This window comes from Cygnus olor, chromosome 24 (assembly GCF_009769625.2).
Source record: "Cygnus olor isolate bCygOlo1 chromosome 24, bCygOlo1.pri.v2, whole genome shotgun sequence".
Taxonomy (NCBI): Eukaryota; Metazoa; Chordata; class Aves; order Anseriformes; family Anatidae; genus Cygnus; species Cygnus olor.
This window is the reverse complement of record NC_049192.1, coordinates 2,248,258-2,272,732: the sequence shown is the minus strand read 5'-3', so window position 1 is coordinate 2,272,732 and position 24,475 is coordinate 2,248,258. Positions and strand designations below refer to the sequence as shown.

General features: G+C 54.0%; 2 protein-coding genes across 12 annotated transcripts in view; both read left to right on the top strand.

Annotated features, from left to right (window-relative positions):
* Positions 1-6,742, top strand: part of SRGAP2 (SLIT-ROBO Rho GTPase activating protein 2) — a 106,349-nt gene extending 99,607 nt beyond the window's left edge. For all 7 annotated transcript variants that reach the window (XM_040535450.1, XM_040535448.1, XM_040535451.1 and 4 more), the window contains one exon: positions 731-6,742. In XM_040535450.1, coding sequence (XP_040391384.1) covers positions 731-1,114 — 384 coding nt within the window. In that variant the 3' untranslated portion in view covers positions 1,115-6,742. The remainder of the gene's footprint in view (positions 1-730) is intronic.
* A 2,812-nt stretch (positions 6,743-9,554) lies between these two features.
* Positions 9,555-22,406, top strand: IKBKE (inhibitor of nuclear factor kappa B kinase subunit epsilon). 5 transcript variants are annotated; one of them, XM_040536297.1, is made up of 22 exons: positions 9,555-9,679; positions 10,955-11,043; positions 11,205-11,305; positions 12,077-12,217; positions 12,308-12,437; positions 12,835-13,016; positions 13,285-13,445; positions 13,928-14,038; positions 14,192-14,371; positions 14,557-14,759; positions 15,152-15,216; positions 15,352-15,443; positions 15,957-16,058; positions 16,740-16,815; positions 16,903-17,015; positions 17,167-17,243; positions 17,494-17,533; positions 18,153-18,254; positions 19,978-20,074; positions 20,584-20,696; positions 20,968-21,039; positions 21,773-22,406. In XM_040536297.1, exons 3-22 carry the CDS (start codon positions 11,219-11,221, stop codon positions 21,804-21,806), a joined length of 2,178 nt encoding a protein of 725 aa, XP_040392231.1. In that variant the 5' UTR covers positions 9,555-9,679; positions 10,955-11,043; positions 11,205-11,218; the 3' UTR covers positions 21,807-22,406. The 5 variants fall into 5 exon arrangements, with proteins under 5 accessions (XP_040392231.1, XP_040392228.1, XP_040392229.1 ...); XM_040536294.1 differs by having other exon boundaries at positions 12,077-12,437; XM_040536295.1 differs by lacking the exon at positions 9,555-9,679 and having other exon boundaries at positions 9,860-11,043.
* Positions 22,407-24,475: the final 2,069 nt, after the last annotated feature.

Sequence of the window (24,475 nt, the reverse complement as noted above, 5' to 3'; positions counted from 1 at the left end):
AGACATGTAGGTCCTCATATAGCCGAGAACAAAAAAGCCTATTTTTTTTTAAATAGCAAAGGTTTTTTTGTTCAGTTGTTAATAACTGTAATATTTTATAAGAGGACAGAGAAGTGTCAACTTGAGCTTCTGTGTATGTTTCTGATATTTCTGTGTTTTTTAAAACATTAAAGTTTTGCGTCCCATGTAATACCGCTCCGGGAAGGTAAGGCTGCTTGGGCGGCAGGGAGACTGATGGGGCGACATCACACGAGGATTTCAGCACTCAGTGTGGCCCATCAGCAGTGTCAAAATCATCAGGCCCTTTTTTTCCGTTCTTTAAGAGTTTGCTCTCCTGAATCTCACCTACCCGTTAAAATACAGGAGTGGATCCCAGCATTTTAACAGCATGCTCTTGTGTTTGTTGCTGCATGTTGGGCTTGGAGTCAGCTTTGAATTCCAAGCAGCATCTGGAAACCCTGGGATCAGTAAGGGACTAGATGAGCATCAAGAAAGTGTTAGCAATTATATTTTGTTCCCTGCTTTTTCACTTCAGTATATAATGGTATGTAGCAAGTATAGTTTGTCATGAGTTTTACTTTGGCACCTGAAGGTCATCAACCAGCTAATTGATTTGAGCGTTGGTTTTACAGTCTGAAAACAAATATGTAGTTCTTCAAGACTGACTTTTATCTCTCTATTTATGTGTCTGGGTTCTGTGACTGACTCGGTTTCTCTTTTGTGTTTGCAGGACATTGAAGCTACGATGAACTCTGCTCTGAACGAGCTGCGGGAGCTGGAGAGGCAAAGCAGCGTCAAGCACGCGCCAGATGTCGTCCTCGACACCCTGGAGCCTTTGAAAACCTCTCCAGTGGTGGCCCCCACCTCCGAACCTTCCAGCCCTCTGCACACTCAGATCCTCAAGGACACTGAACCAGCTTTCCAGCGCAGCGCTAGCACCGCCGGCGACATACCCTGCACCTTCAGGCCAGTGAAGTCGGTCAAAATGGCCACCCAGGTGAAACCTCCAGCGACTCGGCCTAAGCCTACAGTTTTCCCCAAATCAAACGCCACAAGCCCTGGCGTTGCCTCCTCTGCATCTCAGCAGCCTACTGACAAGTCCTGTACTGTCTGACAAACTTGATGCTGCACTGTGGATATAGCTGTATTGTTTCAGATGAAAAGACTCTGCTAAAGACATCGCAATTCCTATTTAACTAATTTTTGAACTTCAGCTGAAGGTTAGTTGTGAACTGCTACTTACTGCTGGGAGCTCTTCCTGGGAGTGAATTAAGTGGTAACAACCTCGTCCCATGTACCCGCATCAGTGATGTTTGTAAGGCAAAACGCTTCGTGCCACGCTTAGGAAATCCACTATCGGGTCACTGTGAAGCTGAGGAGGAAAACACAAAATAGTGATGAGTTGGATCTTGGTTTCTTGTTGATGCCTTGTTCAAAGTGTTTGGCCACTGAAAGAAATATTTGGTGGCATCCTGTTCTGAATACTGGTGTAGTGACTTATATATTCTGTGTTTCATTTATCACAGGGAAACAATAGGATAGATTTTAGTCTATTGCATGTTTTGGTGCCACTAGTTACGTGGAGCTTGGACATGCCTGTTTCTTGTGCATTATTATTACGTCGCCCGCTGGTGCCACTGTGGTTAAGGGTCTGTCTCAACTTCCATTACATCCTTGGGTTTTGTTTGTTTGCTGCCCCGTTCCTCCCTGCTGGGCCAAAGCTCTTGGCTGTCCAGCCTCATCCTTTAGACGACACTTGTCATGAAAAATAGTTTACTCTGGAACGCTCTTAGATTTTGTGGAGTTATATGTAATATGTGTCTGTGCAAATATAAACAAATATGTTCCTGAGGTTTAGGAGCATAAGAGAGAGCCCAGTGGTTGCTTATGGACAATCTAGCTGTTTTCCCCCTTTTTGCTCTCCCATATTTAAAAACAGCTTTATTGTTTTCCAGTGTAATTTTCGGCCCGTAGGCTATGATGTGGTGTGTGGTCTCAGGAGACTGAATGTAAAAACAAGTTAACTTCTGAAATCTAGCATACTCTCATGGGAGTTCATTTACTAACGCACACGTTCTTGTTTTGATCATATATCAAGATGGATCCTTACCAAAATCCCAATTACAAGCACTGTAAAACTTCAATCAGAAGTTCTCAAGCTTTGTATCTTCTCCCTGTTTCTGGCTGTAAATGCTCGGGTCAGTGGCTGTGACCGCTGTGAACTGCTTTAGGGGTCTCTGCTCTTATAGAGTGGTGTAAGAAACGCTGCTTGGGACGGTGACGTGACAGCATGCAGCTTCTGGAGTGGCTTCCCTGCGTGTTCTTTGGTAGATGGCATGCCTTCGTAGGACTCTGCAGACATGTGAATGATTCTTGGTGTATGTATTTATATGGTAGACAGCAAATGCTTCAGCCGCCAGCAGGCTGCATGAACTCTTTTTGTACTCTACTGAGAATTTTCCACAATGCAAACATTTATTTAATTTAAAAAAAAAAAAAAAAGGCATGTGCCACTTACAACAGTGAAGAAGATCTCGCGGTCCCACGAGTGAGGAGACTCTGACCCTTAGTTCACCTTGTTGCCAAGGTTTTTTGGGGTTTAAAAAGTAGCTGCACATCTTGTGTTTTCATCAAAAAAATTCAGGCAAGGACAAGATAAGAGAAGTCATTTTCCTCTTCCATTTATCTTTTTCTTTTAAATGTATGGGTTTCCCACACTTTAGCTTCCTTGTGACTGCAATGTCATTATAATTGGCACTTAGTAATTTAAAAACAAGCAAAACTTAACTGAGAACAATTTCTTAAATGTACTTTTCTGACTGATTGAAGGATGTTGCTTGGAGAAATGAGCAGGGTTTTTACTGTGTCCCCATCCCTCCCCTACACACGTACCCATCTCCACAGCAGTAATATACCCATATTAGCGGCGTTTATTTAAAAGACCAACTTTCTTTGTGCTCTTAATTAAGAACCTATGACAACTGGGGGACACCAGAAAGGTTTCAGTGAGAACACTTCTGCGATTCATTTTTCCTTAGCTGATCTGTAGCGGCGGTTCTCCCTGGGAAGCACTGCGGTACACGCGCGACTGTCACTGGACCGTGCCCTGATCACCTCACAGGGAAGGATCCCCAACAGCGACCAGCGAACTTTGCTCTCAGGTTCTGATGGACTTCTACCACCAAGGAATCACTTGGTCTTTTGGGGAAAAAGAACTAAACTTGCAATTTTTCGCTCAGGCAGAACTTTCTGGCATTTACTTTACGTAGGGAATTTTTGCTTTTGTTTTGTTTGGTCGTGAACGACCAAAGTTAATCTGTGTCAAGAGCAGGATCTCTGTGAAATTTACTTTGACTCATTTGTAATGCCTTATTTTCTTTATATTTTTATGCCTAGCATTCACGTTTCTAAGAATAAGTGTCCAGCCACACACAGCACATTTGGAGGAGATGCTCTTTTCTGTCTTCGAGGTCTGAAGTATGAATGGAAATCGAGAGATAAAGACGTCAGGTTACTGTAACAGCAACTGTCTGTATGTGAATTACTATGCTTATCTCTAGCATCCACAGCTCTGGGACAATCCTGTCAAGGGGAATGTGCTTAGCAGCATAAACTGTATATTGAGCAACTCAACTGGAATTTTGGTGTGCACTGTGATTGACACTTAAAACTTACAGCAAGCAATATGGCAGCGTGAAGAACTTTTCCTCTTCCACCTGACCTGGGCCTGTCCAGCCAGCAGGACATGCACACACATGCGCACACATAGGAGAGAGAACACAAAAAGGAAATTCTAGCTCGTCTGCTTCACTCTGTGAACGTACCAGGCTGAGAGGACATTGCCGTTGAGCGTTTTGGTACCGTTCGTTGCAGGAGAGGTGGGAGAGAAAAACTGGAAATAGCAACACCACCCTGCAAAACCAGTGGGCATCTTGTAGAAGAGACCAACATAGTGTGGACAAATAAGACACAGTGGTTTGCTTGGGGAGGTATCACTGTTGATTCATATCTTCATATTCAGAAGAAATATTAGCTCTTCCATGGAAATTCTTTCATGACTTTTATGTAATGTATGTGTCAAATATAAAGACAAGAAGTGTTTGATAACTGGAATAACGTATGTCTGTTTGATAGTGCTTTGTATGAACAAAGAGTTCTTGTTCATCAAATGTTGGATTGAAATAATCCAAAGCAAAACTTTTAAAATAAAATACAATTTTAGGTGATCAATCTTAACAGTTTCTGAAGCTCTAACCTTTTATGTTTTATTTCCCTTGTTGGGAATTGAGCAGTGTGCTTTAATGATTGCTAAATTTCTGCCTTTCTAGGGTAATCCAAAGGCTCACAGTTGATAAATTGTAAATTCGTTCTTCATGTCAAAGCAATGGGACGTGAGTGAGCTTTTCTCATTTTATCTGTACTGGATATTTTGTTGCAATGAAAATGATTAAATAATTAGAGTGCACTGTGACAGCAGGAAGAAACACGTTGTATATGTATGTATTTTGATACCTGTTTAAAAGGAGTCTTTGGGTTTCCTGTGATGAATACCTCATATGTTTGATTTTGGGGGGTTTTGTTGGATTTTTTTTTTTTAAGGCAAGATTGTTCTTGCACAAAAGTAGGTTAAGATAACCAAGTTCTCATAAATTTCTTTACAGAATCAAAACACTTCAGAGTTTGGCAAGAAATTCCATCTGTTACAATTCTCACCTTGCACTGGGTGTAGGGCGAGCAGTCGCTCGGCTGTTGGCACGTTTGGGATCCCTCCAGCGATGTTAAGACAGAAGAGGTCACTGCAGATGGAGTTTGCTGCCTCATTTCTTTTCCTATGTGTGTCAGAACCTCAAATTCAGTGAACGTTGTATAGGTTTTGGGTTTCGTTAAGCGTTTGAGAGAGTTTCTTCAAGAGAAATAAATGTCTCTAGTTAGCACTTCAGATCCTTTGCATGCATTTCCCTGGTGGACTGGAATGCTCCGTCGCTTCATGAGGTGTGTGCGGAAGGGATACCCAAGGTCGATGATGTTCTCAGCTGGGCCCAGCTTTCTCATAATGATGGGAAAATGCCCATCGAGGCGATGTGTCTGATGGGCTTGGTGAGATGCCGACCTCCCTGGTCCCTGTGCAGCACAGCAGCAGGCCTGTGCCTTGCGGGAGGCAGCGCTGAGGCTTGTGTTAATTCAGTGGACCAGGTTATTGGGGTGCCCAAGCTTGGCAGGATCAAGCCCGAGGTGTACAGGAGTGTGCTGCAAAGCGCAAATGCATTTACTCGCCCACAAGCTAGGAAAATTGATTTTTTTTAAAAAAAGCTAAAAAGAAAACGGAAGCATTTGGGCACTCCCATCACTAATGAGGCTGTACAGAACAGGCAAAATGAGCTTAACAAGCTGGGGATTTATTTATTTTGAAATTTTTAGTTTTCACAAAAATATTAAGCCTTTTTGTGGGCTTATCTCTGGCATTGGCGAACATCCCACAACCGCCATTACCAACGTGAAGCTGTTCTGTAGTGGACTGGTAGCACCAGAGGCCTTCACAGAGGGGAGCGATGCTCCCTCGTGCCGAAACGTTCCCTGCAGAACGTTCCCGACCTGCAGGCCTGAGGAAATGTTGAGCACTTACTGGCGGGCTGGACTGAACTTTTGGGTTTGAGTTTACACGTCACTTTCTAAGAATCCTCTCTCTGGATCAGCTTTTCTGCTCGTCTCTTATGTGTGCAACAACCCGGTACTTGAAACGAATACTTGACCTGCTGCCCTGCGCCCGCACAAGGCCCGAGGTGAGGCGCCGGGAGGCAGAGCGAGCGCTTTCCAGGCTTGGCTCTCGGAGTCTATTTTGGTGGACAAAGAGATGCCAAAGCAGCAGTTCAAGGCCTGGAAAATGTAAGATTTTTTTTTCTGTTCTATTTTGTGCTTCCTATAACGTAGTTAGAGACGAGAATGTCATTTTTCGAATATGGGCCAAAAAGAGGCGAAGGCGGAGAGGGAGGGCAGCTCCTGACTGCGCTAATACTTGATATACCACGCTTCGTACAGGGTAAATATTGAGCAGTTTGCAGTGGGAATAATAGACGGACCCTTCATTTTAAAGGCACTGTTGTAACTTTACTTTTGAAGTGGACTTCACCAGCCTTTCTCTCCAGGCAGAGCCCTGTAATTCGAATAAATGAAGTCCGATGGAACTGGACTCGTGAGTGTGCCAAACTGCTGGAGCAATACTTGTAAGCGGCAGGTTCTTTACAAGACCAGCTCTATGTAGCCAAAATAGGGCAATCATTGAAACCACCTCTGATGCATTTTCAAGAATAGCAGCGATGTCATGGTTCTACTGTAATGTAAGAAAGTTCGATTGCAAAGTCTGGAAACCTTGTTCTTTGTTGGTCTGAAACCTCAGTCCTGCAATAGTGGGCTCAGGCTCGTGTGGTGCATTGGCTTTTTGGTTTTTATTAACAGCAGTTGTTTGGTGGGATGGAATGTTCTTGCTAAAACAGTTTCCATTGTTTCATGTCTTCTACACCAATATATATATGGTGTATATATTAAACTGTGTAAAATTGTACTTTGTATATATAACTGTACAATATGGAGGTACATCCTTTTTTTTTTCTTTTTGGTACAGTATTGTACAGTATTAGGAGTATACGTGTTGGAAATGTTAAATCCATACTGGGGCTACAAAATGTATCCATTGTCATTAGCAATAGTTTTGGAGAAATAAATGTTTTGGGTATGGTGGAAATACTGACCTATGGGCACCAGTAAATGATGTACGGCGTGCGTGTGTGCGAGTGAGTGCGTGTGCCCGCGAGCGTGCATGCATGTACCCGAGTGGGAGCAGGGGTGAGCATCGCCTGCGTGTGCCTTCCCTGCAGCCCCACCAGCCTCGGGCCTTGCACGGTGTGTGAATTATCGCTGGCTCTGGTAAGTGAGGAAGAATCTGCAGGATCCAGCAATCCACGTCACCATTCATAGCGCCGGGGCACTTGAATAAAGTGGGCAAGGAGCGTGGTCCAGCCTTGCCCTTTCCAGAGCCCAAAGCGTGCCCCAGTAACACCAGTGGTGGGGATGCCAGGCGCAGTTTTGCAGCCGAGTGGGGATCCCTTCTGCCACGAGGGATGGGTATGGGTGGTGTCTGCAGCCCCTGGCTCCCAAGGCTCCTTCCTTCCCCAGCGGTGGGCACCTCTGCTTGCCAGGGGGCAGCCGGGGAACATTTGTGTGCTTCCAGCCCCGCTCCTGCTCGGCCCCCGCGAACCTCATAACAGGATTCGGCAGAGCATGAACTTGCCTTGCAATGACCTGATTGCAAAATGCTTAATCTTCCTCATTTTCCTGGAGAGGACGGGCCTCAACCCCTCTCTGGGAAAGAGGATTTAAGATCGAGATTAGGGATTGGGTCACCGACATTATTACCATTTTTTTCCTCCATCTCCGCTTTTCAGTGTGCCTTTTTCAGAACGTGGCCCGGAAACTGTATCAGGGGCTTGTAATTTTGGATTCCCTTTGTTTAGGTTTGAGGGGATTAATTAATTACAGCCCGGCTGATGCTGAATCCAGATGTGCTGTGCTGGAGGTGGGCTGGGGCTGGCTGAGCCCCCCACTCCTGGGGTGCAGCAGCAGGGCTGGGGGCAGCCGCTCACCCCGTGCCCCCCACCCGGGCACCTCCAACTGCAGGCCCCCACTTTTTGGGGCTGCTCTGGGCTATCCGTGAGGCTCCGGGATCAGTCCCCTGGGTGATAACGGATCAGAAGGGGAAGCCCCCTCCCTGAGACCCCCTTGATTTGCAGGGGGCAGGCTGAGGGGTGCTTTTTTTTCTTTTTTTTTTTAATAACCACGAGCTAGGAAGTGGAGGGACATGATAGGGACAAATGATTGTGGTTCTCCAGCAGCGCAGAGGAGGATGCTGTAACCCCTTGCCCCCTTCCGATCGTCTCCTTTCCCCCCACCTTTAGCGCAAAAAAGGGGGAGCGGGGTCGGGGCTGCGGCCCCGGGGAGGGCGCGGCTCCCCCCGACCCCCCCCGCCGCGGGGCCGGATCCCTGCGGGAGCTTCAGCATCGGTGGGGCTCTGCTGCCCTCGCCTGGAGCAGGCGCTGATGGCTAAATCCTTCCTCCTGAGCTCCCTCCCTGCTAAAATCCTTCCTCCCGAACTCCCTTCCTGCCAAAATCCTTCCTTCCAAACTCTGTTCCTGCTAAAATCCTTCCTTCCCAATTCCCTTCCTGCTAAAATCCAGTCTTCTGAATCCCTTTCCTGCTAAAACCCTTCCTCCTGAGCTCCCTCCCTGCTAAAATTCTTCCTCCTGGACTCCCTTCCTGCTCAAATCCTTCCTTCCAAACTCTGTTCCTGCTAAAATCTTTCCTCTTGAACTCCCTCCCTGTTCAAATCCAGTCTCCTGAATCCCTTTCCTGCTCAAATCCCTTCCTCCTGAGCTCCCTTCCTGCTCAAATCCTCCCTTCCCAACTCCCTTCCTGCTACTGCAAGGAGCCTTGCTGCACAACCGACAATAATCCTTTTGGGGCGTTATAAAGTATTTTAGTTATTTCCTGCCTGCCTTTACCCATCACCAGCCCAGCTCGGCTCATTGTCGGTGAAAGCTGAACCCACGAGTACGGGTCAGAAACCTGAGAACACCTGGCAGGGGGTTATGGCCTTAAAGCCTTCCTTTCGGTTTCTTTTTGCAGCAGGGAGCTGAGTCCTGCGAGGGGCAGCAGCGGGGTGGGAGCAGGCGAGGGGCGCAGGGCGCCCGTGGGCAGCTCAGGAAGAAATTTCGGCATTTCCCTCGGCGGGTTTCACTTCGCCTCTTCCTGGCCTTAACGGCTCTCATCGGCGCGGTTTTGGTGCAGGCCTGAGATGAGAAACGAGCTGTGGTTTTTCTTCTGCGTGGGGAAAGGTTTCTGAAGCGTCCCCAGCCCATCTCAAACAAGGCTGGAAATGACTTTGAGAAGTCATCCGTCCCTTTCTCTTCCCGTTAGCTGAGATGCAGTGAGATGACTTTGATCTCGGCGATGCGGCGCTTTGCTTCTGTGGCTGCCGTGACCGCCGCCGGGCCCTGCTGGCTCAGCACCGTGCCGCAGTTTGTGGGGCAGCCTCTCACGTGGCTGCGAAACGAAGCTCGGCCGTAATTAGCGAGCGAGTTAGGCACAGAGTTTGTGTGCAGAGCAGTGAAGCATCGCATCCTTTCTTTGCATGCGTCTCGTGCTCACAGATTCAAACACTGATGCAGGCTTCGTTCCGCCAGGAAAGCTCCTAGACACATTCCTGTGAGCCTAAAGAAATTCCTGACAGAGGGACCCGGGATGCTGGTGCTGAGGCTGGGCAAGGTGAGGTGTGGGCACTGGAAGCCAGAAAGTGAGCAGGGAAAGTGAGCTGGGTGTGCAGGCAGCGGGAGAGTGCCCTGAGCACCCCACATCCCGCACCGTGCACCCCTCATCCATCAGCTCCAGGCCTGGGCTGTGACCCCCTTGCCCTCCCCGCTGCCTTTTTCCCCAGCAGGACCAGGATCTGAGCATCTGGGGCTAATTCTGGCCCTTCTCTGGGGACACCCCACGGAGGCACTGCTGAAGCATTGCTATGTGACTGAGCCCGTGGGCATGTGGGGACGGTGACGCTGAGCCCCGCCACGGCCCCCCTTGGTTTTCCCTGCTGAGATGAAAAGTCCTCGATCTCCTTGATCGCTGAAATACAGTGAGAGCGACGCTGGAGGTGCAGCTTGGGAGCAGCCAGGGCTGGGGAATGTCCCGAAATCTCCCCTCTGCCCTTTGCTCGCTGCCGAAAGCCGCTGGCAGTGTTTGCAGGCGCTGGGGCCGGGCCGGATCTGGTGCTGCACACACATGGGGGAAGGGTTTGCGGCTGGGGAGGGAGGCAGCCTTGTTTGCTCTGTCTGCACCTGCTTCCTCTCGCCTTCTCTGTGCTTCTTTGGGGCAGCTTTACCTGGGGCAGGCTCAAAGGCTGCCGGGGCCGTGTCTCCTGCGGGGACAGGGAGCTGCTGAGCTCTGCGGTGCTGGCACAGCCGGGAGGGAGCTGGACCTGGGGTCTGCAGGAACACCCCCAGGGAACAGGAGAGTCTGGGGTGAATGAACGTGGTTGCGTGGATAATTTTGTGGTCCCAGGGTGCGTGGGCACCACTGGAGCCGTGCAGCAGCCGCGGTGTGGCTCGGCTGCCGGGAGCACGCTGGGCTTGCACAAGCAGAGAGGTTTTGGGGCAGGGCCGGAGGAGCTGAGCTGTCCTTGCAGCTGGGTGTGGGAAGCCTCTGGGACCTGTAACTTCTGCAAAGCAGCTCTTGGAGATGGACAGGTCATGATAAATCCATCTCCTCACGGAGCTATGGAGAAGACTTGGAAAAAGACCAGCTGCTGCAGGCTTCTCTGCTCTGGAGAAGCCCCTGGTGGGGCTTTGAGCACCCGGCCGGAGCACCCGGTGGCTCCCTAAGCAGAACAGTGCCAGCAGCCCACCCTGAGCACATCCCCATGTGCAATACTGCATCCCGTGCAGCTGGGGCCAGCACTGACCCCACAGCACCAAACGGGCACGGCAGGACCGTGCCCGGGAGCCTGGCACCGCTGACGGAGGCTGAGCACAGCCCCTGGGCACGCATCCTGCTCTGCCTTTGCCTCCCGTCTGCCCGCCCCAGGCAGGGCTGGGTGCTGGCCGGTGCCCAGCGCTGTTTGCCTTCAGCAGAGGCTGTCCCAGCCCCGGCCTGGGGACTGCAACTCGGCCTGGCTGCAACTCTGGGAATTTTTTTCTCGAGCAGGAAGCTGAAGCATTTCCTCCTCCAGCCGCAGCTGATTCTCGCAGAGCGAGTTTTGCAATCCCATAGGTTTCTATTCTCGCAGCGGGGAGGTGCCTCCCTCCACCTTGCAGCTCTGTTTGCTTGTGTTGTGTTTTTTTTGTGTGTTTTTTTTTTTTTTTTTTTTTTTTTTTTTTTGCATCTGTCAGTGTTTTGCTGCCGGCCCCAACAGGTCCCAGCGGCCGGGTGGTTTTGGGCAGAACCAACGGCGTCGTCCCTGCCTCTCATGCGCAGCCCTTCGCGCAGAGCGGCGCCGGCGAGGTAGGAGGCTGGGAGCTGCCTGCCAGGGCCATGCTGTGCCGTCGGCGTCCCCGTGCACTGCCAGGAGCGGACGGACGGACGGACAAACGGCTGGGCGTGGTGGTGGGGCCGGGCAGGGGGATGCGAGCAGCTGCCGGGGTGACCTCTGTGCTTCCCCGCAGCGGCGGTGCAGGCGATGCAGAGCACCCCCAACTACCTCTGGAGCACGGACGACCTGCTGGGCCAGGGTGCCACGGCCTCCGTCTACAAAGCTCGCAACAAGGTGAGGGGGTGCCGGGGGGGTTATAGGGGGTGGCGGCCACCCCAGGACCACAGTGCCCCCATGCCCCAGCCCTCCTGCCCCGCAGTATGGGGATGCTCCGCTCGCCCTCGCCCTCCCATGAGCCGCAGCTGCCGGCAGTGCTGGGGCTGTTTGGGTTTTATTATCATTTTTTTCCCCTGGCTGCTTCCCCCAGCAGAGCTCTGTGGGGTGAGGGCCGCTTTTAGGGCTCGTTGGGGCTCACAGTGCGGGTGCTGCTGGCCCGGCGCTCCCCTGCATCGCGTCAGGAGCTGCTCTGGGGAATGCCCAGAGGTTTTGAAAACCCCATCCATGGCGATTTGCATACATCATGCAAACACTTGCCAGGGCTGGAACAGAGACTTTCAGCCCCACTGGCCTTTGAAGTTTATTAAGTAAGCTGCCTCTGCAGGGCTCGGGGCTGCGAGGATGCTTTGAAAGCAGCCCTGTCCTGCAGAGAGCAGGCGGGGGCTGGCTGCCTCCAGCCCCGCCGTAAACCTGTGACAACAGCATAAACACGCTCCCACAGAGCACATGGGCTTCAGAGGCAGGAAGCAAACAGAGCTGAGCAGCATCTCTGGCTTTTGCAACGTAGACAGCAAAGGCTGAGGAAACCTGTTAAGAAAGCAAGCTCTGTTGTGAGCACAGTTTGCATCCAGAGCGGGCTGTGAGAGCAGTGCTGGAGCTAACGCAGTTGTTCGGGGCACAGGCAGGGTGACGCTCCATTTCCTTTTTCTCCTTTTCCTCTTTTCCCAGAAATCAGGGGAGCTGGTTGCTGTGAAGGTCTTCAACAATGCCAGTTACCTCCGCCCGCAGGAGGTGCAGATGAGGGAGTTCGAGATGCTGAGGAAGCTGAACCATAAAAACATTGTCAAGTTATTTGCCGTGGAGGAGACGGTAAGCGGGGCCGCGGCTCGGAAACCATGGTGCCAGCAGTGCCGGGACAGGGACAGCCGCCCGCGCCCTCACCGCCGCTCCCCGCTGCAGGGCAGCAGCAAGCAGAAGGTGCTGGTGATGGAGTACTGCTCGAGCGGCAGCTTGCTCAACGTCCTCGAGGACCCAGCGAACGCCTTCGGCTTGGCCGAGCCCGAGTTCCTCGTCGTGCTGCAGTGCGTGGGTGAGCAGGGGCCACGCGCGTCCCCGTCCCCATCCCCGTCCCCATCCCTGTCCCCATTTCTGGGGCTCTGGGATGGGCTGGGACCACACGATGCTGGGGTTGTGGGCATTTAGGGCAGCCTGTATGGTCAGAGATAACACCTGGGACAGGTTGGGTCAGTGAGCGCTGCTCTGGGGGGAACCTGAGGATCTCCCTGTCCAACAGCAATGGGACTGGGCTGTGCTTCCCCACGTGCTCTCTCCTCGTCTCCCTTTCCCCGAAGTCACGCTGGTTCCCATTAATGCACAGCCAGCCCTGGGGCCTGTCCCCGCTCTGGTTCTTCTTCTGGTTCCCTGCATTCACCCAAAGCCCGCTTGAGCAAAGAGCTCCGAGCCCACGCTTCCCTCCTCGCTCCCAGTGGCAGGGATGAACCACCTCCGCGAGAACGGCGTGGTGCACAGGGACATCAAACCCGGCAACATCATGCGGCTGGTGGGGGAAGATGGGCAGAGCATCTACAAGCTGACGGATTTTGGGGCTGCCCGAGAGCTGGAAGACGACGAAAAGTTTGTGTCCGTCTATGGGACAGAGGAGTATCTCGTGAGTACAGCACGGTGCTGGCCTGGTGGCCCCGGGGTGTCCTGGGGGGACCCAGTCCCCATCCCTCCAACAGCCGGGTGATTCACGGGGAGGAGCGGTGACCTGCAGAGCCCCAAGTCAAAGGGGCCATGAGTTTCGAAGAGAGGGGGTCAGCATTTTGCTTGCAGCATCCCGGGCCACGTTTTCTTTTGGGGTCGCAGCAGAAGAGGCCCAAAGGAGCAGTTTTAAATGCCCCAGGGCAGTGCCGCTCTCTGCTTCGCCCCTCCAGCACCCGGACATGTACGAGCGAGCCGTCCTGCGCAAGCCGCAGCAGAAGGCCTACGGCGTCACTGTCGACCTGTGGAGCATCGGTGTCACCTTCTACCACGCTGCCACCGGCAGCCTGCCCTTCGTCCCCTTCGGGGGACCCCGCAGGAACAAGGAGACCATGTGGGTACCGGGAGGCTCAGCGCTGCACCCTGGGGAGGGGGCGCCGCGGCTGGGGGCTGCAGGACGAGCTGGTGGCGGCTCAGTGCCTGCCTGCAGCACCCTCTGACTGCAGGGTAGCTCGATCCTGTAAAACCCAGAGAGCCTGGAAACGTAGCTTGTGGCTGGCCACACACTCTCGGCGGTGTGGGGAGCATACACAGCATGGTGGGGGTCTGTGTCCATTTGTCCTGCTTACCCTCCAAATGCTTCCTCGGGGGCTAAACGGTTGAACGAGAAGTTAGGGTTAATGTTCCTGTGAAACTTTTTGACTATTTCTTGGGCTATTCTCTACCTCTGATTTATTTTTGTAAATTGTGCCCTCCCCAGCCCACTCATGCACTCTCCTTTCCCTCTTTGCTGCACCCGAGGGCCGTGGTGCCCAGACGGACGTCTCCCGGCTCCTTTCACCCACGAGGACAAACCAAGCCATTTCCTCCCCCCAGGTACAAAATCACCACCGAGAAGCCCCCCGGGGCCATCGCGGGCGTGCAGAGGCAGGAGAACGGGAGCATCGAGTGGAGCTACGAGCTGCCCGTCACCTGCCAGCTCTCGGCGTGAGTGTCCCCAGTGGTGCTGCGGGTCCTGCATCCTGGCCCCACTCCCCATGGGGCTGCAGTTGCACCCTGCCCCTGCCGAGCCCCCTACTACAGCTCATGGTTACACCGATAGGCACAAAACCTCTCCTCATTCTCCTCTTGCTGCCGCAGGGGGCTGAAGGACCAGCTCATACCCATCCTGGCCAATATCCTGGAGGCGGATCAGGAGAAATGCTGGGGGTTCGATCAGTTTTTTGCAGAAACCAATGACATTCTGCACAGGATCGTGGTCGACGTCTTCTCCCTGCAGCAGGCTTCCTCGCATCGCATCTACATCCACTCCTACAACACGTAAGGACTCCCCCCCCCCCAGGAGAGGCTGGGTGAATTTGGGAATTGAGCTCTGGAGAGGCCCCGCTGGCCTCTGCGCTGTTTTGCCACGAGGAGATGCTTGCAGCCTGCTAAAGCGATGGAAATCTGAACACAAACCTTGCAGCTCATTCCCCATCCTTTCATTTTTTGTTTTTCATTTTCAGTACCAGCAAGTTTTTAGACGCTGTCTTCAAACAAACGAGCATAGCTCCCCACCATCAAGAATATTTTTATGAAGGTCACCCGTACGAGCTGGATCCTAACCTGCAGGCCCACAGCTTCTGCAGAACCACGCAGCACAACCCGCTGACCCTGCTGAGCTCCGCCGAGCAGCCAGAAGAGGTGGTAGGAGTGAGATACAGAGACCGTGAGTACCCTCGGCGGGGACACACCGCAGTGTTCCCTGTCCAGGGGATGGGGTGGGCAATGTCAGAGGGGTTTGCTTAAAGGATCGTCCTGATGGAGTCCAAGGCAGAGCAGGAGGTGGCAGGGTGATGGTGCTGGGGCAGGATTAGAAGGTTTCAGGGTCAGTTCCCCCCTAGATGTTACCGTGTTTGCTCTGTGGCTGCCCGCTTTGCAGGCGGCTCGTGCCTTCACCCACGTTTCCAAAATATCTCAGAGAGCTGCTCTAAGCCTCGAGCATAGCAGCTGCTCCTGTTCCTGACATCCTGAGCAGCTCGGGGGTTTGTAGGGCTGGCAGGAGCCATCCCTGCCGGTCTTCCCCGAAGCCCCCTGGCTGACTGCTCTCCATCTCTCCAGCGGCGCTCGACTTTCCGAAGTTTGTCCCCAAGGTGGACGTCGTGGCCGACTGCAGCACCGCCAAGGTAGGTGGGGATGGCCACAGGGAGCCTGGCAGTGGGGACCCAGCCACTGGTACCGTCCCTTTCACAGAATCACAGAATTGTACGGGTTGGAAGGGACCCTGAGAAATCATCGGGTCCAACCCCTTTGCCTTGCAGAGCGCGGTGGGCACTGTGCACCAGACGCTGCGGATCGCCCAGGCGCTGCGGCGCTGCCAGGAGCTGGTGGCCAGGGGCCTGCACTGGGTGATGTGAGTGCCGGGTCCGCCCGTACCTCCCTGTTCCACCAGGAAATTTGTGTTAAGGGTTGAAATGCTTGGGGTTTCCCAGCCTCTGGCAGGCAGTGGGGGCACTGGGAGGGAGCGCAGCGTCCCCAGGCTAGGGACGCAGGTGCCAGGCTGGAAGGGGACTGCACCCAGGTGGGGGCTCAGTGTTTGAGGATGTTCCTGCCCCCCTTCGCTACCTTTGGGTCACTTTTTTCAGTCTGGGAGATGCTGAGGAAAACATCATCATCATCATCTTCATTATTAAATCTTCATTGTGCATTTTCACCATATTATCTATTCCCCTGGGGCAGGAGCTCCTTGCGCCGTGCCTGTGCAGTGCCCACTGACCAGCACCCTCCCACCCAGCCCCTGCGCCCCTTTCAGTGCCCCCAGCCCCTCATTTTCCAGCAAGCAGCCGGGGGGGGGGGAGCCACAAACTGAGCCCTGGCACTGCCAGGGCAGGCAGAAAACAGGACGGGCTGTTTTCTCTCGTGACAGCGGGAACCTGAAATCAGAGTGCTCAAGGGTTTTGGAGCAGAGGAGAGGGGTGAACACGGTGCTCACCAGCCTGCAGCTGATGGAGGTGAAGACCCGCGGGCTGTAAGTGCAGGGGTGGCTCTGCCGGCGTGGGTGCTGGGTGCTGGGACCAGGGGCAGGCAGGACCCACAAAGGCACCGGTGCAGCAGCCTGGGGAGGCACCGATGCTGCTGCCGTCATCCCCGTATCGCAGCTCAGATATGGGGCTCTCGAAGGTGCCTGGATAATCAGAAATAAATTCCAGGAGTGAGCTGGCAGCTGGAGCACAAGAGGGTTTTTTTTGCTCCTTGTGCAGACTGCGTGGGAAGTGAGCCGCCGTGGCTGCTTCTCCCTCTTTGCTTCAGCTTTTAATTATCAGGCTCTGGTTTTGTGTGAGCCCAGAAGGAGTCCTTGGGCTCTGGCTCCTGCTCGGGGTTTTTGGGCTGTTGCAGCCCACGATCGTGGAGTAAGCACAAGGAGGAGGCAGGCGGGGGCGGGGGAGAGCTGTGCCCGGGTGCTGTGCTCCCCCTCCAACCAGCATGAGCCAGATCATATAAAATTAGCAATTTTGGAACAAATGGGACACCACGGGGTGAGTTTTTACCGATCAGCTCTTTACATCTTGTGGCTCTGGTTGGGTACCTGAACTGGGACTTATTGCCTGAGCCGACCACCGCCCAGCTCCCCCAGGGACGTGTTTCTGTGCCCAGGTGATGGTTTATTCATTTTCATTCCTGAATATTCAGGAATATTCCTTTTCCTCAGGTACGAGGCTCTTCCCGGAGGCAGCGGGCTGCCGGCTCTGAAGGACTTGGCCGTGGCAAAGACCCGGCTGCAGAGGGTGAGCACCAAGGCAGGGGCTGGGAGCACCCATGGGTGCAGGCGGCGCTGGCAGCAGCCAGCCCCCACTTCCCTTCCCCACCTGCAGGTCATGGAGGAGCTTTCCCAGTGCTCCCACAGCATCTACGACTTCCAGGGGGCACTGGATGGCATTTTGTCCGAGCTAGTGCAGCATGGGCAACAAGCGCATGAAGACAAAAGGTTTGTAGAGCGGCTTTATCAAAATACCCGTGAAGGTTTTGCTGTTTTCAGTGTGACTTTGGGGCCCAGCTGGGTAGCCAGGGGAGGGTACCCCAACCTCCTAGCTTTCCTCCTGTGGCCTCACGCCTCCTTCCCTGTCCCCGTTCCGCAGCATCCAGCAGATCGAGTGCTGCCTGGAGAAGATGCAGCTCATACACAAGCAGTTCAGGAAGGCCAGGAACTGTCCGCGTGAGTCCCGGGGTGCACCTGGGGGGCTGCCCAGCCAAGCTGCCTGCAGCAGCAGCATCCCTGCACCGACCTGGGGGGAAAACAAATGGTTTCTGCTGGTTTCTGTACCATGACAGTAGTCCCAGGGAAAGAAGCCCTGAAAAGCCCCCCCCATGATCTGGGCATTGTGAAGTTGCCCATTTATTGGGTTATGAACACAAAAACACGTGGAGCTTGCTCCAGCAGGTGACCTGTATCTTTCCTCCCCCAGGGCTGGGCTACAACGAGGAGCAAATACACAAGCTGGACAAGTAAGCAGCACCCCCTCCCCTTCTGGCCCCAAACTGTTGCCAGGCGGACATTTGGCATTTCTGAGTGCATCTCAAGGGGATACAAAATGTTCCTGGGTCATTCATCTCGAGAAAGACCTAAGCACCTATGGCAGGTGGTTTCTGTGCTGGTTCCTCCGTGCCAGACCTTCCTGCACCGTGCAAAAATCTCTGCGGAGCTGGGGCCGGGGAGCTGCCAGGGGGCAAAGAGCCCTGTGGGGGACAAGAACATTTCAGGCCAGCTGCTCCCACTGTGCTTGCTCAGTTTGGGGCTCGTTTATTCACTGAAATGCTCATTTAGGATGTGTCTGCTTCTGGGAAAGTGCTTTCGTACCTGCCTGACTTTCCCTGGCGGCACAGTGCCCGTGGGGCTTTTCTATCTTCAAAAATTCTCCTTTCATTTTCTGTTGAAAGAGGGGAATTGAAATCTGTTCTTTGTCGTGCTTTGGTTTCATTTTCTTGGCACCACCACTTGTCCAGTCCCTCTTCCCCTGTTTGGGAGCCAGCTTCAGTTCTACTGATACTTAACCTGGGGTTTTCATTTTCGTGCCTTTCAAGAAATAACGTCTGCTCCCTTCCCCCCTTGTCTCTCCTGGTTTAGGGTGAATTTGGGGCATTTGGCCAGGAAGGTTCTGCTGATTTTCCAGGACGAGTGTGTGCGGCAGTACCAGGACGTCCTGGTCCTGCACGGCAGCAGGATGAGGTACCAACACATGGGGTTTGGGGCTCCCGTCCCACCGCAGCCCCGTGGGACACCGGGTGGGCGAGGGGAGCTTCCCGTAACCCTCCAGCAGCAGTGAGGGTTTCAGGCCTCGGAGAAGCTCTGTGTGCCTGTTAGCAAACCTTCTGTGTATCCACTTTTTATCCTATACCAGGCTCTTTTAAGGCTGAAACCAGCCCTGTCCAACAAGAACTTGCAGCTCCCCTTGATGCAGCTGGATTCCCTCCTCGGTGGTTATTTTATCAGGACAAAATTCCTGCTGAGACAAAGGGATCTGCCTGTTAGGAGAGATTTTATGTTAAGTGGTATTTGGGGAATAATGCAAAGAGCAAATTAACCTGCAGTGATTGAGCACAATCCACTGCCTATTACAGCACGAAAGGAGCGGGGTGAGGGGGAGGCGTTTAGAAGAGGAGGATGTTGCAGAAATTGCATTTTTCTTGCAAGGTTGCTTGTAGAGCGGATCGTCCATTCCCATGGGCCGTACGCGTGGGTGGAAGGAGAATGATTTTCTACAGTGCCTTAGGATCGAACCCAGCTTCTGACCTGGTCCCAATTTCTGGCATGGAGCATCTGCATTAGATTTACTTCTGGGGGGATTTTTAGGCCAGGGATTTGTCTGAGATGCCCAGAATGTCTCCAGGGGCAGCGGGCAGTGTCGGCGCTGCCATTCCCCTGCGCCCTCCCCTTTCCAGCCTCAGCAGGCGAAGCTGGGGGTTTCTCTCTGCAAACCCTCACCACGGTGAGGTTTTGTTTTTGGGACAGAAATTATTACCCACGGTGGGGGCTCACCTCCTGCCACATCCCTTCACGCTGCTCTTAAATCTCCCCTTGACTCCGGGGGGAGCTTTGTCCCAGGATGAAATCTGTCCCTGCAGTGATGAGCCCCGTCTGTGCATAAGCAGGGCTTCTGCTTTTACTCAGAGGAAGGAGAAAAGCTGCTGCTTGTTTTCCCGGAGTATTTTTGCATCTGTTTTTCTGTCCTTAAGCAGGACGCATTGTGAGTCACAACTGGATATTTAAAAATTGTTTTTGCTTCAGTTGTAATTGCCTTGTTTTGAGTTTCTTCCCACTGGCAGCGAGGGTTTGCGGTGAGGTGGCTGTTTTCTGGGGACCAGAGGTGGACCATTCACCTTAAATAGTCTTCCCTTTTTTTTAAAGGCCAAACCAAACCTTTTTTAATACTACAGCTGTGTCATTCCTGGGGCACCTGCTGGCTGTGCGGCCCCATTGCCCCAGAGCTGGCAGGATCAGGGGATCAGCCCCAAAACCTAAAGGGGTTCCCATGGGCTGGAGCCTGGGCAGGGTGGGCTGAGGGGGGATTTTTCTGGCCTTCACGGGCTTCAGGTGTGAAAGGAGAGCCCAGCGGTGGGGTGCAAAGCCCAGTGCCCACCTTCAATAGGAGCTCAGTCCTCTGCGGGGGACAGAGGAGCTGCACCTGAGGCAGAAGCGATGCTCTGGAGCTGGCCCCCATGTAAGCCACGCTTCCCCTAATTAGTTTGCTGTCGGTGCTGTTTGGACGGCCTCACCTGTGGCGGCTGCAGTTACCACACCGTGGTGACTCATTTGCTTTCCCTCAGGATTTTAACTCCGACCCAGCATGGTTTGCAGAAAGTGATGCAAATTAAAACAAAAAAAATATATCTGATAACCCCCATCGCTGACAAACACTGACCGGAATTTTTGCCGCTGTTTTCCTTTCTAGGAAGGTGTGTGAGACAAAAAAGCATCTGAAGAGGCTCAGCAACCGCATCAGCACCTGCGGCGTGGAGGCGATGGAGTGCCAGGAGTGCCTGCAGCACGTAGGTCCCCGCGCTGCTGCCCTACTCGGGAGGGAAGCACTGGGCACATTTCAACAAATTGCTGCAGATTTTTGGAGTTATGCTTGGAGTTTTGGGAGTTTTCTTTGCTCCACTGAGCAGAACAAGGGTTGGGTAAACCTTTGGCTGTGGCACTATCAGTCCAAAACTGACTGCGTGGCGCTGGGGAGTTAGTTTGTACTCAGCAGGCAGGAAATTGCAGCGGTAGAAGAGACGATGCGTCACCTCCAGTTGTCACAATGGATTATCTGACACCTTGGAGCACAGCCACAGGTCGATGCCCTTTGGTTAGGTCATTCTGCTTCTCCTGAAGAGGTGGTGTGCTGGGTGTGACCATACACGTGTCATTTCCCCAAGCGTTTGGTCAACCTCTGGTCCCTCGGCTAAGCAGGGTGCCCACGGAGAGGCTGCGCACGCGCAGCACCCATGGATGAGACAAGAGCGAGCAGCTCGCTGGGTGCTGGAGCTGCCAAGTGTCTCCATCTCTGCAGGCGTTGGACACGTTTCCCCAGATGGCCATGACGGAGAAACGGAGCCCGGCCCTGGTCCCCCCGGTGCCTTCGCCCATCCCCCTGAGCCAGGCCCGCCGGGAGATGGCTTTCCAGTGAGTGTTTGGAAGAGGGCTCGCGGACATCCTGATGCCGTGGGGACAGCGCCACTGACTGCTGCTTGTCCTCAGCGTGAGCTGTGGGGCAGCGCTGGGGCGAGGGCTCCGGCTCTGTAGGGCTGGTCTAGGGCTGGGGCTGCCCGGTGTCATCCCAGCTCAGTGACCATGGTTTGGGGCATCCCTGCTGGTCACCCATTGCTTCTGCTTCTCCAGCGGGCAGGGGTCGCTGGGCAGCCCCCATGTAAGTCCCTCACTGTGTGTCCGGCAGGATGCAGGAGCTCCTGGAGCAGATGAAGTCAGTGACGTGCGACCTCCAGTTCAACAACAGCATCATCGAGCGGTGAGTGGGGTGGATCCTGCCCAGAGGGTGCGGACAGGCGGCGATGCCCCGCAGGGTGCTGCGGGTGCTGCCTGGGGGCTGGGGGATGAGCGCCCCGGTGCCGTGTTGGGGACAGCTGAGCCTGGCGCCGAGCACGACCACAGCCACTGGCACGGCTCTTCCAGCAGCACCACGTTTGCATCATCATCTGGCAGCAGGAGAGGCTTTATCTTTCTTGGAAATTGAAGCATGATCTACTGCAAATGCTATGCAATGCCTACCGCCCTCCTTCCAGCCCTTCTCCGTGCTGCTCAGTGCTGTCAGCTGCTGGCTGCCATGCAGAAGCTGATGCTTTCTGCTTCTGGACGAAACTCCCTGCAAAATCCCACTGCTGGCAGCACCCCCCTTGGGTTTCTTCCTCTTTAACCTTCTCTTGAGGGTCTCAGTGCAAACAAACACTATGGATATCCATATCAAAACCTCAAAGAACTTCAGATTGTATTTTGGAAGAAAAAAGGAAACCAGTGTTTCACTCCAGCTTGGCTTCTGTAGGACCAAGCGTGCTGTTGCAGCACATCCACCGTGAATAAAAGCGGGCACAAGGGGAGGTCTGGTCTGCTTACGGCACGAAGAACTCGCAGCAGCAGACACAGGAATGAGCCCAGCCACTGGTGCCCAGCCCACGCCGCGGTTTGGGACTGCACGAGCCCAGCCCAGCCCTCCCCAGCCAAATCCTTTGATTTTGTTCCCGCAGGCTGAGCGGGGCTGCCCCCACACCCGGCCTCTGAGGACGCGGCGGATTTGCAGGTGCTGAAGCAAAGCGCTGCTGGCAGCAGGGAGCACCCACAGCACCTCGGGTCCAGAGCTGTGCACGAGTTGGGCGCTCGTGTCTGAAGAGCTCCCCCCTGATCCTACCTCTCCGCTCCGTCACTTTGCACAGTTCTCCGGTGAAAACTTGATGAGAAAGTTGGCACAGCGCGAGGGTTTTTCCTTTTGAAAAGTGCTTGAAGGACTTCATGGTTTTCTAGCTTCTCTGTAGCACGATGTCGGATGATAAAGAGGCTAGGAATTATCTCTTGCCCGTTTAGGGATTGATACCCCCGTTAACATTCCTGTGCTCACTGATGCCTCGCGGGCTGGGGCAGAGCCCAGGGCAGGGGGATGCTGCACCCGATGGAGGAGAGGCCGGATCTGGCCCAGGACGGCTCCAGCACTGCCCGCGGGGGGCTCGGGGTGCAGCCGCCGTCTCTGCCTGCCCTCCTCCTGCCTCCCGGCCTTGTCCCCAGCTCAGCCCCGTCCCGGGCTGCTGATGGCAGATTGCGCAGGAAGCTGGGGGAGGTTTCTCTGTTTTGGTGCCTTTCTGTAAATGTAACTGAGATCGGTGTTTATGGACGCATCTGTGTGTGTGTGCCTTCTCCAAACAGCCCTCACTGAAACATCTCCATCCTTACCTGGGGTGTTAGTAAACGCTGAGGCAAGATGACTCCCCTGAGAGAAAGCAGGCATATTTCTTTAGGGTGAAAGACAAAAAGAAATCCTAAACATCCACCTCATTAATAAATACAGGGGAAAATGTGCGTTCATCTGAGGAGGTGATGACAGCCTGGGTGGCAGGGTGCAGCAGGGATGGGGACGGGGTGGAGATGGGGACCAGGGGACCAAGGCAGGCAATCTCTGGGCTTGCTGGGGTTGTCTGAAGCTGCCCTGGGAAGGATGCAAGCAGGAAGCTCTCCTCTTATGCCCCAGAGGAATAGCGCGGATGGGGATCGCGTTATTCCCACCTCATTGACAGCCAGGAAGCACCCAGAATGGTGAGGACGGGCCCTGCTGCTCTGCATCAGGGCTGCACCCAGTCCTTTGTTGGGGAATGCATTATGCTCCGAATTTCCTACTGTTTTCTGACCTTGGGTGTTACGAGAAGCCGTAATCCTCTGGTTATCGGCTGAGTCAGCTGCTCGCGTGCAGCTCAGTGATACGGGAAGCCCGGGTTGTCAGACTGCGAGCCTGCGATGGTATCAAGGAGCTCTTTGTGGGAAGCATCGGGTGTGCCACCCCCTTTGTCCACCTCTTCCTGCCCATCCCCGGGGTGATTTATGGCTTGTGACAGATCCCACAGCCCGTGGTGCTGCAGAGAGCCCAGGCTCGGTGACAGTAAAGCACCTGGGCTGCCGGGAAGCCAGGCAGGGTGGCACCCGTGTCCCAGCACAGGGGAGGGGGTCAGGCAGGCTCCAAGCAGCTTTTACACCCAGAGGGTTCCTGGCAGAGACCAGGCAGAGTTCCCCGGCTCTTCCCACCCCTTGCAGACACACTGAGGGCATGCACACACATATCAGTGTCCCAGACCCTGCTCCTCACCCTGGGAAGGGTGAGCACTAACAGGGTGTGGGGTGGCAGCCGGTGGCCCCCTTTGCTCCTGTGGTCTGCGAGGTGGTGGCTGTGCTGGTGAAAGGGGATTTAGGACACGTTTGGATTCTTTCTTTCTCCCTGCACGAAGCCCATGGCCGTGTGTTTGCCTTGTCAGCATCGCTGGCTGCTGGTGCTCAGGGAGGTCGGAGCCGGGACTTGGGCAGCGCCGGCACCAGCAGAGCCCAGGGGCGGCTCCGTGCAGCTCCCGGTGGTGCCGCTGGAAGCAGAGGCTGAGCCATTGTCTGGGCAAGCAAACGCGTCTGACTCAGCTGCGGCGGGGATGCTCAGCGTGCCTGCCCGAACCTGTCCCTCGGCAGAGAACGAAACACCCAGATCTTCCCTTCACCCTTCCTCCAGTTCCCTTCCCAGCACGTTTTCTGGAGGTGACACGCGTTGGCTCAGCCAAAAACCTTTGGCCAAGTCTGGGCCTGCCGGGCTGCTCTGGTCCCTGAGCTCCTGCGAGCCCCTGAGCTCGTCCCCAGCCCTGGGACCACAGAACTCGGCCAGCGCCGGGGGTCAGAGCGGCACCACGGAGAGGCAGGGGGCTGCCTGGTGTGGGTCAATCCTCGGATTGACCATGGCAAAAATTTTCAGCCCCTACTGGGAGACGTATGGCGGCACAAGGAAAAACCAGCGTGCCCCTGGAGCTGACCGACCTCTGCCCAGGTCTCAGCAGGGATGTGAATTTTGCAGGGGGACAGCAGGCTTCAAGGCGCACACCATGGCTTGAAGGAGCAAGGAGCAGCAGCTCCGGGACTGTGCCTGGCTTTGCTTTCTTGTAAGAACAGGCTGAGAGTGCCAGGAGCTGCCCCTGCACAGGAAACTGCTTCTGAGTGGTATTTGGCACCAAGCCTGAATGTTCCCATTCATTTTAATTGTAAAAACCAATATCCTGACTGTCAAACCCAACGGCTTACTGTACAAGTGGTGGAACTAAGCCATCACTTAAAAACTTTTCTCCTGCAAATTATTTTCTAGGATTCTCCTAGTTTTATAACTAATGTTATCTTTAATCCACCCCAAATTCACTGACATCCCCCATCGGCGCAGG

Bases quoted from the DNA above. Each gene is read 5' to 3' on its own strand.
- IKBKE (XM_040536294.1), top strand. From the start codon at position 11,219: ATGCAGAGCACCCCCAACTACCTCTGGAGCACGGACGACCTGCTGGGC. The intron at 13,446-13,927 runs GTGGGTACCGGG...TCCTCCCCCCAG, and splicing joins CGCAGGAACAAGGAGACCAT to GTACAAAATCACCACCGAGA. The intron at 17,244-17,493 runs GTGAGTCCCGGG...TTCCTCCCCCAG, and splicing joins GAAGGCCAGGAACTGTCCGC to GGCTGGGCTACAACGAGGAG.